A 17,118-nucleotide genomic window follows, 5' to 3' on the forward strand; every position below is an offset into this window, starting at 1 on the left:
TTTCTGAGCTCTACCTATATATACTGTAATATGTGTGCGTGTTCACTAACAAGTCTAAAACAAGACACCTGCTTAGCCTTTCAGCTGAAATTGCAATCAGCAGTGTTTGAAAGGCACAAGGCTGAAATCTATTCTGTTTTGAATGTGTGGTTCACAGTTTTGACAGCAGTATGTTAGCATTTGAACAAAGTGCTGTAAATCCACAGTGTTGTGCAGGTTGTGGTTAAAGTCATGGGATAAGTGTGTAGAGTTTTGAAAACTGTGTTCAAGCAATGAAAAACGAACTAGAGTTTGGTCCACATGAACTGCTGCTGTGCAGACTGTAGTTAGAGTTTTGCACATGTGACTCCAGTTGTGTCCACTGTCGTTTAGCAATCGAAAAAAACTGTAATACATTACAGGAATCTATTTTGTATTGCAATTATAGAATATTTACACAGATATATATTACAGTAAGTTTGACTGTAAAATATATTTTTACAACAGGACCCAAAGGCTGCCCCCAACAGGGGGAAGTGGAAAAATATTTTCAGATGCGCAGGAAAATGCTATTGTTGACATGGTTGTTATCAACAATGCAATAAAACTGCGGGAGATTCAAGATAGAGTGCTGGCTAATAATGATATATTTGAAAATGTTCATTCTGTCAGCACAACAACTATTGCTCGAGTCCTAAAGAAACACCAAGTTACAATGAAACAGTTATACACTGTACCGTTCGAGAGAAACAGTGAACGGGTAAAAGAGCAAAGATACCAATATGTCCAGGTAAGACGTCTGAGGTTACGTACACAGCTATACAAAATATTTACAGTAAAAAAAAACACTACCATTTCTACAGTAAAACTGTGCACTTACTGTTTTTCAGAGAGTAATGGAGGTGGAAGCACTGGAAAGACCACATTCATTTGTATTTATCGATGAAGCTGGATTTAACCTTGCCAAAACACGGCGCAGAGGAAGGAATGTTATAGGTCAAGGGGCCACTGTGGAGGTTCCAGGCCAAAGGGGGGGAAATATCACCATGTGTGCTGCAATGGCCAATGATGGTTTGCTTCTCAACACACCACTCATTGGCCCATACAACACAGAAAGGCTTATAGCTTTCCTAGAACAACTCTATGCTCAGCTAGTGCCAGCAGAACAGGGGGAGCCAGTAAGAAACCCCCAAGTTTTTGTCATAGTTTGTGATAACGTTGCTTTTCACCACTCTGCAGCTGTCACAGATTGGTTTGCAGCACATCACAGATTTATGGTTTTGTACCTGCCTGCATATTCACCCTTCCTCAACCCAATAGAGGAGTTTTTCTCTGCCTGGAGGTGGAAAGTGTTTGGTCACCACCCACATGACCAAATGTCTCTTTTGGAAGCCATGAGTGCCGGATGTGAGGACACGAGTCCAGAGGACTGCCAGGGATGGATAAGGCACTCCAGAAGGTTCTTCCCCAGGTGCATGGCAAGAGAAAACATTAGATGTGATGTTGAAGAAAACCTGTGGCCTGATGCTAGAGAGAGGCAGGATTAGCCCCTCAATTATTTGTTCGAATTACAGTATGTACTTTTAGTTTCTACCTTTTTTTTCTCATTACTGTAATTCCGTAAATTACTACAGACTATTGAAGCAAACTGATAATTTTCATTTACCTTAAAGAATTGTTATGTTCTAAAAATTGTAATAAATCATGTGAAAGAATGTCACTCTTTTCTTTGAAGAAAATATTACTTTGTATGAAGTCACTGAAATTGTTCAAACTGTAAAGATGAAAAGTTTGTATTTTCTGTATTGGTGTTTGATGCTAGTGTTTTTACTCTCAGTGTGTTCTGAGTGACAGTGTGTGTTATCTCAGTGAGGGTTGTGCATAGTGTTTGGCTGCACTGAGCGTGTTTTGAGCCATGTGTTAAGAGTTGTGTTGCTTGGAATGAGTTTTGCAGGTGATGTGAACTGTTTAGCTCAGGTGACTGTTGGTAGTGCAGACTGTAGTTAGAGTTTTGCACATGTGACTCCAGTTGTGCCCACTGTCGTTTAGCAATCGAAAAAAACTGTAATGGCACCTGTTTGAACTTGTTATCAGTATAAAAGACACCTGTCCACAACCTCAAACAGTCACACTCCGAACTCCACTATGGCCAAGACCAAAGAGCTGTCAAAGGATACCAGAAACAAAATTGTAGACCTGCACCAGGCTGGGAAGACTGAATCTGCAATAGGTAAGCAGCTTGGTTTGAAGAAATCAACTGTGGGAGCAATTATTAGGAAATGGAAGACATACAAGACCATTGATAATCTCCCTCGATCTGGGGCTCCATGCAAGATCTCACCCCGTGGGGTCAAAATTATCACAAGAACGGTGAGCAAAAATCCCAGAACCACACGGGGGAACCTAGTGAATGACCTGCAGAGAGCTGGGACCAAAGTAACAAAGCCTACCATCAGTAACACACTACGCCGCCAGGGACTCTAATCCTGCAGTGCCAGACGTGTCCCCCTGCTTAAGCCAGTACATGTCCAGGCCCGTCTGAAGTTTGCTAGAGAGCATTTGGATGATCCAGAAGAAGACTGGGAGAATGTCATATGGTCAGATGAAACCAAAATATAACTTTTTAGTAAAAACTCAACTCGTCGTGTTTGGAGGACAAAGAATGCTGAGTTGCATCCAAAGAACACCTTACCTACTGTGAAGCATGGGGGTGGAAACATCATGCTTTGGGGCTGTTTTTCTGCAAAGGGACCAGGACGACTGATCCAAGTAAAGGAAAGAATGAATGGGGCCATGTATCGTGAGATTTTGAGTGAAAACCTCCTTCCATCAGCAAGGGCATTGAAGATGAAACGTGGCTGGGTCTTTCAGCATGACAATGATCCCAAACACACCGCCCGGGCAATGAAGGAGTGGCTTCGTAAGAAATCGTAAGGATTTTTTTTTCTCATTTTGTCTGTCATAGTTGAAGTGTACCTATGATGAAAATTACAGGCCTCTCACATCTTTTTAAGTGGGAGAACTTGCACAATTGGTGGCTGACTAAATACTCCCCCCCCCCCCCCCCACACTGTATGTATGCATGCATGTATGGATATATATATTTACCCCAAAAATACATGGGGGATTGGAAATTATGCAGATAATTACTTTGATGGAAACAACATTCTTTCCGCAATATTAAGCTGATCCACCCTTACTTAAAAAAACAAACATTTTTTTTAAAGAGTAGGCAACAACACATCTGTCACCCTGATCCTTAACACTGGGGCCCCTCGGGGTTGTGTACTTAGTCCCCTCCTGTATTCTGTATTCACCCACGACTGCGTGGCCAAACACGACTCCAACACCATCATTAAGTTTGCTGACGACACAACAGTGGTAGGCCTGATCACCGACAACGATGAGACAGCCTATAGGGAGGAGGTCAGAGAACTGGCAGTGTGGTGCCAGGACAACAACCTCTCCATCAATGTGAGCAAGACAAAGGAGCTGATCGTGGACAACAGGAAAAGGTGGGCCGAACAGGCCCCCATTAACATTGATGGGGCTGTACTGGAGCGGGTTCCTTGGTGTCCACATCACTAAAGAACTATCATGGTCCAAACATACCAAGACAGTCGTGAAGAGGGCACGACAAAACCTTTTCCAGGAGACTGAAAAGATTTGGCATGGGTCCCCAGATCCTCAAAAGGTTCTACAGCTGCACCATCGAGTGCATCCTGACCGGTTACATCACCGCCTGGTATGGCAACTGCTCAGCATCTGACCGTATGGCACTACAGATGGTAGAGCGAACAGCCCAGTACATCACTGGGGCCAAGCTTCCTGCCATCCAGGACCTACACAATAGGTGGTGTCAGAGGAAAGCCCATTAAGCCAAGTTATAGACTGTTTTCTCTGTGGTTAAGCCATAAGACTGCTGAACAATTAATAAAATCGCTACCGGACAATTTACATTGACCCTCCCTCCCCTCTCCCTTTTGTACACTGCTGCTATTCGCTGTTTATTATCTATGCATAGTCACTTCACCACCACCTACATGTAGAAATTACCTCAACTAACCTGTACCCCCGCACACTGACTCGGTACCGGTGCCCCTGTATATAGCCTCGTTATTCTTATTGTGTTACTTTTTATTTTTACTTTTTATTTTAGTATACTTGGTCAATATTTTCTTAACTCTTCTTGATCTGCACTGTTGGTTAAAGGCTTGTAAGTAAGCATTTCACGGTAAAGTCTACACTTGTATTTGGCGCATATGACAAATAAAGTTTGATTTGATATGACATTGATTTAAACATTTTTTTTTATATTAATAACAAATCAATACATAAAGCACATGAGGGAACACAAGCATACATAGATTACAAACAATGGACAATCGAGCTAGGGGGTACAATATCACATTACAATTACACAAGGACCTTAAGGGACATGCATATACTTACAATTCTAACAGCTTTTTTGTTAGTAGAGCATTTAACCGTCTTAAAATACAGTTCAATTTATTTTTGTAGGGTACAAAAATTTGGTTTTCTGTTTGTAAATGTACATTTGTGTATATGAAATTTGGCCAAAAGAATAATGAAATTAATTACATAAAAATGTTTCAGCTTATTTCTATTGTATGTAAAGAATCCAAACAGTACATCTCTCCACAATGGTGTAAAACCTACTGATGTCTTGCCACAGTTTTCTTACATGCATACAATGCCAAAAAAGATGCAACACTGTTTCTGGGTGGTCATTACAAAAGGAGGAATTTGAGTTGATGTTTTCCTTAAACTTCTTCATATAGTGGTTGGCAGGATAATATTTATGAATAATTTTAAAGGAAACTTCCCTAATTTTGTTAACAAGTAGGTATGTGTGTGGCAACATCCAAACTTTTTCCCAACAGATATTATCAATAAATCCATTCCAATAAGGCATGACATAAGGTATACAACATCCTGCTGAAACAAGGATCGTATCGCTCTGTTGTTGAATGGACCAAAAGAGAAAGAAATCTTTCCTACTGATGAGTCAACAGGGTCAATAGAAGGTAGGCTCTGAGGGTCAGGTAGCAACACCTGAGGGAATGGCATCTAAAACAATGACATCGAAAATCAATTCACAGCAATTTGGTGGGATGACATCATTGATGTTTGCTCAAAAGCTCTGAACTATCATTTGTGGCAGTTTAAATACCTTCGGAATTGACCAATGTCACATGGCTTGAACTTGACCATAATTTACACACATTATCAAGAAAGTTACATCATGACAAAGAAACATTACATATACACTATAGAGCCGTATTTAAACACGCATGCGTACTTGTGAAAACCGGTCACTGGTTGGTTCCGGAAATAGTATTTTTGTTAGGTCGATAGAACTGAAATCGGGTGTTTTGAATTTGTTCTTTCTCTAACCGTTTTTTTATCTGCATACATTTCGGTAGGTGACCTGCATACTTTGCACATTCGGTAGATAATTGCATCTACACGTGTCTGTTTAAACTAACATGGGCTAGCTGGAGTTCTTTTTCAGGCAACTAAATGGCTAACAACGTTAGCTGTCATGTCGGAAGAACTGACTGTTAGAATGGCACGTTGAAACGCATGTTTTAATTAACGACCCACTGTAGAGACACCTAGTTGCCAAATCGACGTCCTTTGGTCCAAGTTTTGTTGGCATTACAGGAAATTGTGGCTTGTTAGCTAACGTTAGCTGCTGTGGGAGTTTCGCAGGTGCCACACGAACAAGCAAGGCCTGGCTGAACAGGCGCATGGGGGAAGGTCCCCGTGCTCACACTAAAGCCTACCATATTGGATGGCAACTAAGCAGGCTAGCTAACTTCACCTAACTACATTTTGATTGTAACCTAGCTTTGTCACGATGAATATTAACAATGTCAACTTTGCCAGTTATCCAAATTACCAGGTGTGGCTTGCTAAAATATATCCAGAACAAGGCATAGCATACCTCTGACTGGCTTGCATGGGCCTAACGTTAGGTAAATCCTGGTGGGCAGAGCACGTTTCCAACTAGCTATGCATAGCCTGCTAATGTTTACTAGTTATCTTGACAGTGCTCAATCACAGACGTTAATGTTAAACTTTTCTCATCCAGAGTGTCTTTTATGAATAATCAAAAGCAGCAAAAGCCAACGCTAACCGGCCAGCGTTTCAAAACGAGGAAAAGAGGTAAGTTGGGCATCTTCTTTGTTGACCAATTGACCACTATTTTGGTTTCACCTTGCTATGTCAAAATGCTACCGGCAGTGAAATTCTGGCATGTTTTTCAACAGATGAAAAGGAGAGATTTGACCCTACTCAGTTTCAAGAAAGTATCGTACAAGGCTTGAATCAAACTGGCTCTGATTTGGAAGCTGTTGCAAAATTCCTTGATGCCTCTGGCGCCAAGCTTGACTACCGCCGGTATGCAGAGACACTCTTTGACATCCTGGTGGCTGGCGGAATGCTTGGTGAGTACAGATCTTTAAGTAGTGTTGAAAGTCAGTAACTTTCAGGGATCCCTTGCCTCCTTCCAAAGTCCCACCCATCGGACCTTCAACAATGTGTTTTTTGAGAAGGAAAGGGGATTCATGGAGAGTTTGAGGAAGTGTAGTGTTGGAGGTCAGATTCCATACTGTTTGGAAAGCCACTGTTGTCCAGATCAGCACACATAACACTTTCTTTCTCCCCCTTCACCTGACTGCAGCCCCAGGAGGTAGTATATCGGACGACCTGACCCGCACAGAGTTCTGCCTCTTCACGGCACAAGAGGACCTTGAGACAATGCAAGCATATGCTCAGGTAAGAGGACGTGGAAATAATTTCTTAGGGCAATGTATCTATATCCAACTATAGATATACATCTGTCAAGAAGCTCTACCCAGCTAATCAATGCTGTATAATAATGAATTTACCACAATTTCACATCTTCCTTTGTTTTGGACTTGTAGGTTTTTAACAAGCTGATCCGGCGTTACAAGTACCTGGAGAAAGGGTTTGAGGAGGAGATCAAGAAGGTGAGACAGTTGGTTTGAACTCCTGCTTGGTAGTTGTCACTGATGGAAGTTGCACATAATGGAACCTGCATGAGCTTTTTGAATGGGATTTTATTTTCGCAACAAAGAACTAAAATATTTACCCTGCAGGCTCATTATTTTATCTACTCCACAGTTGCTGCTGTTTTTAAAAGGGTTCACCGAATCCGAACGCAACAAGCTGGCCATGCTCACTGGCATTCTGTTGGCCAATGGAAACATATCAGCCGCTGTCATTGGAAGTCTCTTCAACGAGAACGTGGTCAAAGAGGGTGAGTGTCTGCCAGCCCACCACTATCTTTACCTGGACCTGTCCAATAAGAGCTGCTTGTTTTCATTTTCACAAATGTTTTGGTTACAGTGGGCCCTAATGAACATGACCCTCTTCACTGGATTTTTGTTAAATGGTCTCTGAAATGGACACAGTATTCAGTCAAACAACTTTTTATTTTTTATGAATCCAATGTCTCTGAACTGTTTTTAGTTCATACAAATTAGTGATTTGAGTGCTGTTCATTGCAGGGTACCTGCTGCTTTGACTGTTGCTTTATGACTGTTTGCAGGAGTATCTGCAGCCTTTGCTGTGAAACTGTTCAAGTCCTGGATCTATGAAAGGGATATCAACGCTGTTGCTGTCGCTCTCCGCAAAGTCGGCATGGACAACAGGCTGATGGTAAAGCTACAATTCCTTACTCAATTCCTCTTTCTTTTTTTTTGTGCCCCTTGAAGGGTACCAATACATATAGAAGTGGTGCTTTCCTCAACACAGATTAAAGGGATGGTTCTCCAAAGTGACATACGCTTCCTTACAACATTTAATGGGATGGCTGCTGTTTAATTGGCTCTTAACCAATCGTGCTATTATTATTTTTTTTTTTGCGTTTGTAACTTATTTCGTACGTAATGTTGCAGCTACCGTCTCTTATGACCGAAATGAGCTTCTGGGCATCAGAACAGCGATTACTCACCTGGAATTGGACACAGAATTTTTCTTTAATGAGTTGGACGAGAGGGATTTACTCCAGACGCCCGAACAGGCCCTCATCCCTGTCGTTCACAACAGGAGAAAAAGACAAAGATTTTGCGGAAGGAGATCGGGGGTGCCTTGTGAGGATTAGGCGACGAAGGGCTAATCTGCCTTTGTATGTTGGCTAACGGCACAGATGGCAATCGCTGGAAAATAAATGGGACGAACTAAAAGCATCTATTAACTGTAATCTTATGTTTCACCAAGTCGTCGTGGCTGAACGACGACATGAATAACATACAGCTGGCGGGTTATACACTATCGGCAGGATAGAACAGCAGCCTCTGGTAAGACGAGGGGTAGCGGTCTATGTATATTTGTAGAAAGGAAGTCTCAAGGTTTTGCTCGCCTGAGGTAGAGTATTTCATGATAAGCTGTAGAGTTTTCATGTGTGTTTTTCATAGCTGTCTACATACCACCACAGACCGATGCGGCACTAAGACCGCACTCAATGAGCTGTATACCACCATAAGCAAACAGGAAAACGCTCATCCAGAGGAGGCGCTCCTAGTGGACGGGAACTTTAATGCATGGGAAACACAAATCAGTTTTACCTAATTTCTATCAGCATATTAAATGTGCAACCAGAGGGGGGGAACTCTAGACCACCCTTATTCCACACACAGAGATATGTACAAAGCTCTCCCTCGCCTTCCATTTAGCAAATCTGACATTCTATCTTGATTCCTGCTTACAAGCGAATATTATAGCAGGAAGCACCAGTGACTCGGTCAATAAAAAAGTGGTCAGATGACGCATATGCTAAACTATAGGACTGTTTTGCTAGCAGACTGGAATGTGTTCCGGGATTCTTTCGATGACATTGTGGAGTACACCACATCAGTCACTGGCTTCATCAATAAGTGCATCGCTGATGTTGTCCCCACAGTGACTGTACGTACATACTAGAGGTAGACCGATTATGATTTTTCAACGCCGATACCGATTTATTGGAGGACCAAAAAAGCCGATACCGATTTAATCGGCCGATTTTTAAAAATGTAAATTTAAAAAAGTTTAAATGTATTTATTTATTTGTAATAATGACAATTACAACAATACTGAATAAACACTTATTTTAACTTAATACATCAAAATCAATTTAGCCTCATAAATAATGAAACATGTTCAATTTGGTTAAAATAATGTAAAAACAAAGTGTTGGAGAAGAAAGTAATATGTGCCATGTAAGAAAGCTAATGTTTAAGTTCCTTGCTCAGAACATGAGAACATATGAAAGTTGGTGGTTCCTTTTAACATGAGACTTCAATATTCCAAGGTAAGAAGTTTTAGGCTGTAGTTAATATAGTATTTATAGGACTATTTCTCTCTCTACCATTTGTATTTCATATACCTTTGACTGTTGGATGTTCTTATAGGCACTTTAGTATTGCCAGTGTAACAGTATAGCTTCCGTCCCTCTCCTCGCCCCTACCTGCTTGAACCGTCTCTAGGCAGCGTTACCCATCGTTCCACAAAAGCCGCGGCCCTTGCAGCGCAAGGGGAATAACTACTCCAAATCTAAAAGCGAGTAACGTTTGAAACGGTATTAGCTCACACCCAGCTCACTAGCTAGCCATTTCACATTGGTTACACCAGCAATTAGTGCTGATAGGCTTGAAGTCATAAACGGCGCTGTGCTTGCGAAGAGCTGCTGGTAAAACGCACAAGTGCTGTTTGAATGAATGATTACGGGCCTGCTGCAGACTGCTCTATCAAATCAGACTTAATTATAACATAACACACAGAAATACGAACCTTTGGTCATTTAATATGGTCAAATCCGGAAACTATCATTTCGAAAATGAAACGTTTATTTCAGTGAAATACGGAACCGTTCTGTATTTTATCTAACGGGTGGCATCTCTAAGTCTAAATATTCTTGTTACATTGCACAACCTTCAATGTTATGTCATAATTACGTACAATTCTGGCAAATTAGTTCGCAATGAGCCAGGCAGCCCAAACTGTTGCATATACCCTGACTGCGTGCAATGAACGCAAGAGAAATGACACAATTTCACCTGATTAATATTGCCTGCTAAACTGGATTAGTAGTTATAACTAGTGATTATGCTTGATTGTTTTTTTTATAAGATAAGTTTAATGCTCGCTAGCAATTTACCTTGGCTTCTACTGCATTCGCTTAACAGGCAGGCTCCTCGTGGAGTGCAATGGTTTGAGCGTTGGACTTGTTAACTGTACGGTTGCAGGATTGGATCCCCTGAGCTGACAAGGTTAAAATCTGTCGTTCTGCCCCTGAAAAAGGCAGTCATTGAAAATAAGAATGTGTTCTTAACTGACTTGCCTAGTTAAATAAAGGTATAGAAAATATATTTTTAAAAAAAATCGGAGCCCAAAAATATAGATTTCCGATTGTTGTGTGAACTTGAAATCAGCCCTAATTAATCGGCCATTCCGATTAATCGGTCGACCTCTCGTACATACCCCAACCAGAAGCCATGGATTACAGGCAACATCCGTACTTGGTTAAAGGGTAGAGCTACCGCTTTCAAGGAGTGGGACTCTAACCTGGAAGCTTATAAGAAATCCCGCTATGCCGTCAGAACCATCAAACAGGCAAAGTACCAATACAGGACTAAGATCAAATCGTACTACACCGGCTCTGACGCTATCAGATGAGCTAAATAACTTTTATGCTCGCTTCGAGGCAAGTAACACTGAAACATGCATGAGAGCATCAGCTGTTGCGGACGACTGTGATCACGCTCTCCGCAGTCGTTGTAAGACTTAAACAGGTCAACATTCACAAGGCCGCAAGGCCAGACTGATTACCAGGACGTGTACTCTGACCAACTCAAGTCTTCACTGACATTTTCAACCTCTACCTGTCAGTCTGTAGTACCAACATGTTTCAAGCAGACCACCATTGTCCCTGTGCCTAAGAACACAATGTGAGAATGCAATTAATTGACTACAGCTCAGCGTTCAACACCATAGTACCCTCAATGCTCATCACTAAGCAAAGGACCCTGGGACTAAACAATACCCATTGCAACTGGATCCTGGACTTCCTGACGGGTTGCCCCAGGTGGTAAGGGTAGGTAACAACACATCCTCCACAATGATCCTCAACACGGGGACCCCTCAGGGGTGCGTGCTCAGTCCCCTGTACTCCCTGTTCACTCATGATTGCACAACTCCAACACCATTAAGTTTGCCATTGACAGAACAGTGGTAGGCCTGAACAATGACGAGACAGCCTATAGGGAGGTCAGAGACCTGCCCGTGTGCTCCAAGGACAACCTCTCCCTCAGCATGATCAAGACTAAGGAGATGATTGTGGACTACAGCAAAAGGAGGACTGAGCACACACCCATTCTCATTGACAGGGCTGTAGTAGAGCAGGTTTAAAGCATCAAGTTCCTTGGTGTCCATATCACCAACAAACTAACATGGTCCAAGCACACCAATTTGCATTGTGTGTGTCTCCCCCCTCTCTACGCTGCTGCTACTCTCATCTATGCATAGTCACTTTAACTCTACCTACATGTACATATTACCTGGACTAACCGGTGCCCCCGCACACTGACTCTGTACCGGTACCCCCTGTATATAGCCTCGATATTGTTATTTTACTGCTGTTCGCTCTTTAGTTATTTCTTACTTTAAAAAAAAGCTATTTTCTTAACTCTATTGTTGGCTAAGGGCTTGTAAGTAAACATTGTTTACCCTGTAAGCCTCGTGTCCTACTAATTCTACGGAAGGCCGAGTGTCTGCGGGTTTTCACTCGTCCCTTGTACTTGATTGACTCCAGGTCACTAATTAGTAAGGCACTCCCCTCACCTGCTTGTCTAGGCCTTATTTGCAAGGAAAAACCAGCAGGCACTAGGCCCTCCATGTAAATTAGTTTGATACACCTGCTGTAAGCAGTCTATGGACAAGGCATGACCGCAATCCATGCTTTGTTTTAGTATCCCTGGCACTGTTTCCCTATGTTAGCATTTGTGGCACAAATCCCATTAGTCATGGGACCAATATTAACATTTCACACCACTTTCAAATCCTCTGAGTGACTTTGCGAAGCTCAACAATCAACTTTAGATACTTTTGAATGATTTAGACATGATGTGTGAAAAATGCTAATCTGTCCCATGACTTTAATGGGATTTGTTCATAAATGCTGAAATGTTAGCTAATTGAAATTGTGCGAGGGATACTAAAGCATGGATTTCTGTTGCAAGTATAATTTTGTTATTTGGGTGAACTATCCCTTCAAGACTAGTCGTAATCTAAAAAGAATGTTCAATGGAGATTGTCTGTTGAACCAGCCCTAAGAGTTTTTATATAGGCCTGTAGATTTAAAAAAAATATATATATATATTGAATGGGAACTAATTACTTGTATCTATATCTGTCATAGGAACTCTTTCCCGCCAACAAGCGGAGCTGTGAGCATTTTTCTAAGTACTTCACTGACGCGGGACTGAAGGAGCTGTCGGACTTTGCCAGGAACCAGGAGGCCATCGGGTCCCGTAAGGAGCTGCAGAAAGAGCTCCAGGAGATGATGGCCCGCGGGGACAACTTCAAAGATGTGAGGCCTGGCTACTCTATTCTTATACAGTGGGTTCAAAATATTGGGACAGTGACACATGAGATTTTTTTGTCTCTCTACTGCATACAGAACTAGGTATTTGAAATGATACAATGACAGGTGACAGGTGCAGACTGTCAGCTTTCATTTGAGGGTTAATCAATCGGGTGAACTATTTAGAAATTACACCACTTTTTGTGCATAGTCCCCACTTTTTTTTTTTAAAGAGGACTCAAAGTATTGGGACAAATTAGTTTGTGTATTAAAGTAGTCAATTTATTTGGTCCCATATTTCTAGCACACAACGATTGTAGCGTAATACTCAAGAAGCCTAGAGGCTGTAATCGCTACCGAAGGTGCTTCAACAAAGTACTGAGTAAAGGGTTTAACGTTTTTGCTTTGTCATTATGGGATGTTTGAGGAAGAAAAAAAACATTTTAAATCCATTTTAGAATAAGGCTAATGTAACAAAGTGGAAAAGTCAAGGGGTCCGAATGCGCTGTACAGTTCATATAAGGATATCAGTAAATTGAAATACATCTTAGGCTTATCTATGGATTTCACATGACCAGGGGCGCAGCTATGGGTGGCCCTGAAAGGGCATCAGCCCACCCACTTGGGAGCCAGACCCAGCCAATCAGAATGAGTTTTCTTCCACAAAAGGACTTTATTATAGACACAAGCACTCGTCAGTTTCATCAGTGTTCCGGGTGGCTAGTCTCTACCGATCCCGCAGGCGAAGAACCTGGTTGTGGAGGTTTTGGGCTTGCGTGGTTACACATGGTCTGCATTTCTGAGGCTAGAAGTACTGCAAAATTCTCTGAAATGGCTTATTGTAGAGAAATGAATGGTCAATTCTCTGGCAACCGCTCTGCTGGACGTGCCTCTTGTCAGCAGAGGAATTGCCCGCTCCCTCAACTTGAGACATCTGTGACATTGTGTTGTGACAACTGCACATTTTAGTGGCCTTTTGTCCTCAGCACAAGGTGCACTTGTTTAATAAGCATACTGTTTAATCAGCTTCTTGATATTCCACATCTGTCGGGTAGATGGATTATGTTGGCAAATGAGAAATGCTCACTTACAGGGAAGTAAACAAATTAAAATACACTTTTTGTGCATACAGTATGGAGATTGTTTTTCTATTTTTTTTTTCCACTCACGAAACATTGGACCTACACTTTACATGTTTCGTTTATTTTAGTTCTGTGTATTATATATATATATATATATATATGAGCGCTTGATAGCTGTTCATTGACATGTTCCCTGCTTTGTTTAGATAATTGCCTATGTCAGGGAGGAGATGAAGAAGACCAGCATCTCTGAACAACTGATGATCGGCATCGTGTGGTCCAGTGTCATGAGCTGTGTGGAATGGAACAAGAAGGAAGAGCTGGTCTGCGAACAATCTATCAAACACTTGAAGGTAAAAGCTTTGTAACTGTAGACTTCTGTGTTATTGAACAGGTCTCTTGCCAAACATTTCTTAATGAGACAAACCTAGATGAAGGTTAAATTAGTTGCTGCTAAATTAACTTCAGATTAGTGTTTTCTGGAACTGTATAGTATTGGAAGAGGGTGGGGTGGTACTAATATGGACCAGATTGGAGTGTGCCCCCCCCTGTATAGCGGTTAAGAGTGTTGGCTAAGTAACCAAAATGTCGCCGGTTCAATCCACAAGCCGACTAGGTGAAAATGCTGTCAATGTGCCCTTAAGCAAGGCACTTAAACCGATGCTCTTGTCCAGAGCAATTAGGGTTAACTTGAGTGTAGGGGGCAGGATTTTAGTTTTTGGCTAAAAAACGTACCCATTTGAAACCGCCTATTTCTCAGGCCCAGAAACTAGAATATGCCTATACTTGTCAGATTAGGATAGAAAACACTCTAAAGTTTCAAAAACTGTCAAAATATTGTCTGTGAGAATAACAGAACTGATATCGTAGGTGAAAATCCAACAAGGAAGTGCTGTTTTTTTCTGAAAGCTCTCTGTTCCATTGGATGCCTTGCCTCCATTTTAAAGGGATATCAACCAGATTCCTCAAGGTGTCAACAGTCTTTAGACATAGTTTCAGGCTTTTATTTTGAAAAATGAGCGAGAAAGATAACATTGCGTCAGTGGATAGCTGGGTGTTCGCAGAGTTTTGCTTGCGCAACAGAGTGGGGCAGCCATTGTCTCTCCCTCTCCTATTGAAAAAGCGACAGTCCCGGTTGAAATATTATCGATTATATATTTTAAAACCAACCTGAGTATTTATTATAAAAAACGTTTGACATGTTTCTGTGGACATTACGGATACTATTTGGAATTTTTGTCTGCGATGTCGTGACCACTCGAGCCTGTGGATTTCTGAACATAACGCACCAAACAAATGGAGTTGTTTTGGATATAAAAATAATCTTTATGGAACAAAAGGAACATTTATTGTGGAACTGGGAGTCTCGTGAGTGCAAACATCTGAAGATCATCAAAGGTAAGCGATTTAATCTATTGCTTTTCTGACTTTTGTGACCAATCTACTTGGCTGCTAGGTGTTTGTAATATTTTGTCTACTGGGAGAGATGTTCTTACATAAATGCTTGTTTATGCCAGGTGGATTAGCAACAAGCTAAAATGTGTTTTGCTATATTGCACTTGTGATTTCATGAAAATTAAATATGTTTAGTCATTTAATTTGAATTTGGCGCACTGCAATTCAGCGGGTGTTGATGGAAATGATCCCGCTAACGGGATGGGTGCGTCAAGAAGTTAATGACTAAAATGTAAATGTATGTGCTTATATTGCTGCTGTGCTTGCCCCTGACATCTTGTCATTGCCACTAAGAATCTGTTCTTATTTGACTTGCCTATTAGTAAATTAAAGATTGGATACATGGAAACTTATTGGTCCTCTCTCCACCACAGCATTAGTCCTCTCCTGAAGGTGTTTACCTCCCAAGGAGCATCTGAGATCATCTAGTGTCTCACCCTCCTGTACCCTAACCCTGTGTCTTTCTCTCTTCTCCACAGCAATACAGTCCTCTCCTGAAGGCATTTACCTCCCAGGGAGCCTCTGAGATCATTCTGCTGGTGAAGATCCAGGAGTACTGCTATGACAACATCCACTTCATGAAGGCCTTCCAGAAGATTGTGGTGCTCCTCTACAAAGGTGTGGGACCTGGTTGAAAGTAGTACACACTAAAGGGAATAGGGTGCCATTTCGGACCGACTGTGTGGGGCGGGGGCTCTCATGTGACATGTAATTTTCATTAGGTACCAAACGGAAGAAAATGGACTGAAACGGGGACAGAGACTTCCCCAGACTTATCTAATAAGAAACATTCATTTTCGTTATCCTTTGAGGCTTTATGCTGTGCCCCAATGAACCCTGGTCCCCTGGCTTTCATGACCTTTGACCTAACATTTTTATGTTCCTTGTTCTCGCCCCCTTTCCCAACACAGCGGATGTTTTGAGTGAAGAGGCCATTCTTAAGTGGTACACAGAGGCCCACGTTGCTAAAGGAAAGAGTGTTTTCCTCGAGCAGATGAAGAAATTTGTTGAGTGGCTGAAGCATGCAGAGGAAGGTAAAACTATTTTTTTTAAAACACGTTTTCATAGTAAATAGTCACCTTTTTTGAAAAACACAAGTTCTCTTAATATTCATGTTGTTGTAAATTGAAATGTTCTGATTTGAGTCCACTCTTTTCTGTCTTCCAGAGTCTGAGTCCGAGGAGGAGGAAGAGAACTGAGAACTCAACCCTCCGGGTGTGCATTTTAAACGGCACAGTAGGAGCAGTAGGATGTTACTGAAGTGCTCGTCTCTCCCAGTCCTGTTTTTCTATTTTACCCCTCCAACTTCAACATTTACATTTAATTCAAGAGCTGTGATGTCAACAGTACACTCCTTATTAGATTTTATTTGAAACTTACCCTTAGTAGTTCACGTATATTGTGAATTATAACCTCAATCATAAAATGAACAAATTATGTGTTGATTTGTTTGGAAAGATGCAGAAATGAACCCCCTTTTTTATTAGTATTTCATTCTACTTGATGATTAAGATACTCTATTGATGTTGCTGCATCCAGTCTAAAGTCTGATAAACCATGATATCCCCGATACTGCTGTACCTGTTAATATTGCAGTAGTGCGCCTTCTTGCCGCGTGACTTAAAGGCACCCTAAAATGACAAGTCATTTGCCTTCTCGCCAAAGGATTTACCGGTAGCCCTATCCTCATGTTAGCTCCTTTCCTTACCTTGGCCTTTTGGACAAACCTGTAATGAACAGTTGAATTGGTGATCAAATGAACGTTGGTGCAGTGACTGTCATCTTGGTATAACCACCCTTTGACCTGACTGACATCCTCTCTGGAAGATGAATTGCCAGCTAAGTAATTAATATTGGTTACTACTTTCTTTAATCTGATTAAACCAATTGACTTTTTTAAAGAAATAAAAAGGACTAATTCATATTGTTTTGATTATTTATGGTATACAATTGTCTGTTTGGTGTGTAGCAATCAATGACTATACTTTA

The 17,118-nt window shown here is 41.4% G+C and overlaps 1 protein-coding gene across 1 annotated transcript; it reads left to right on the forward strand.

Annotated features, from left to right (window-relative positions):
- Window positions 1-5,286: 5,286 nt before the first annotated feature.
- Window positions 5,287-17,051, forward strand: LOC139413081 (eIF5-mimic protein 2-A). Its single transcript, XM_071160126.1, has 12 exons — window positions 5,287-5,422; window positions 6,098-6,171; window positions 6,276-6,452; window positions 6,689-6,783; window positions 6,933-6,998; window positions 7,153-7,288; window positions 7,580-7,689; window positions 12,428-12,598; window positions 13,881-14,027; window positions 15,609-15,747; window positions 16,041-16,163; window positions 16,297-17,051. Exons 2-12 carry the CDS (start codon window positions 6,108-6,110, stop codon window positions 16,326-16,328), a joined length of 1,260 nt encoding a protein of 419 aa, XP_071016227.1. The 5' UTR covers window positions 5,287-5,422; window positions 6,098-6,107; the 3' UTR covers window positions 16,329-17,051.
- Window positions 17,052-17,118: the final 67 nt, after the last annotated feature.

The sequence above is a fragment of the Oncorhynchus clarkii genome, chromosome 7 (assembly GCF_045791955.1).
Source record: "Oncorhynchus clarkii lewisi isolate Uvic-CL-2024 chromosome 7, UVic_Ocla_1.0, whole genome shotgun sequence".
NCBI classification, from domain to species: domain Eukaryota; kingdom Metazoa; phylum Chordata; class Actinopteri; order Salmoniformes; family Salmonidae; genus Oncorhynchus; species Oncorhynchus clarkii.

Excerpts from the sequence above, each read along its gene's own strand:
- LOC139413081 (XM_071160126.1), top strand. The coding sequence starts at position 6,108 with ATGAATAATCAAAAGCAGCAAAAGCCAACGCTAACCGGCCAGCGTTTC. Across the intron at positions 6,784-6,932 it reads CAATGCAAGCATATGCTCAG|GTTTTTAACAAGCTGATCCG; the intron begins GTAAGAGGACGT and ends TTGGACTTGTAG. Across the intron at positions 7,690-12,427 it reads GCATGGACAACAGGCTGATG|GAACTCTTTCCCGCCAACAA; the intron begins GTAAAGCTACAA and ends TATCTGTCATAG.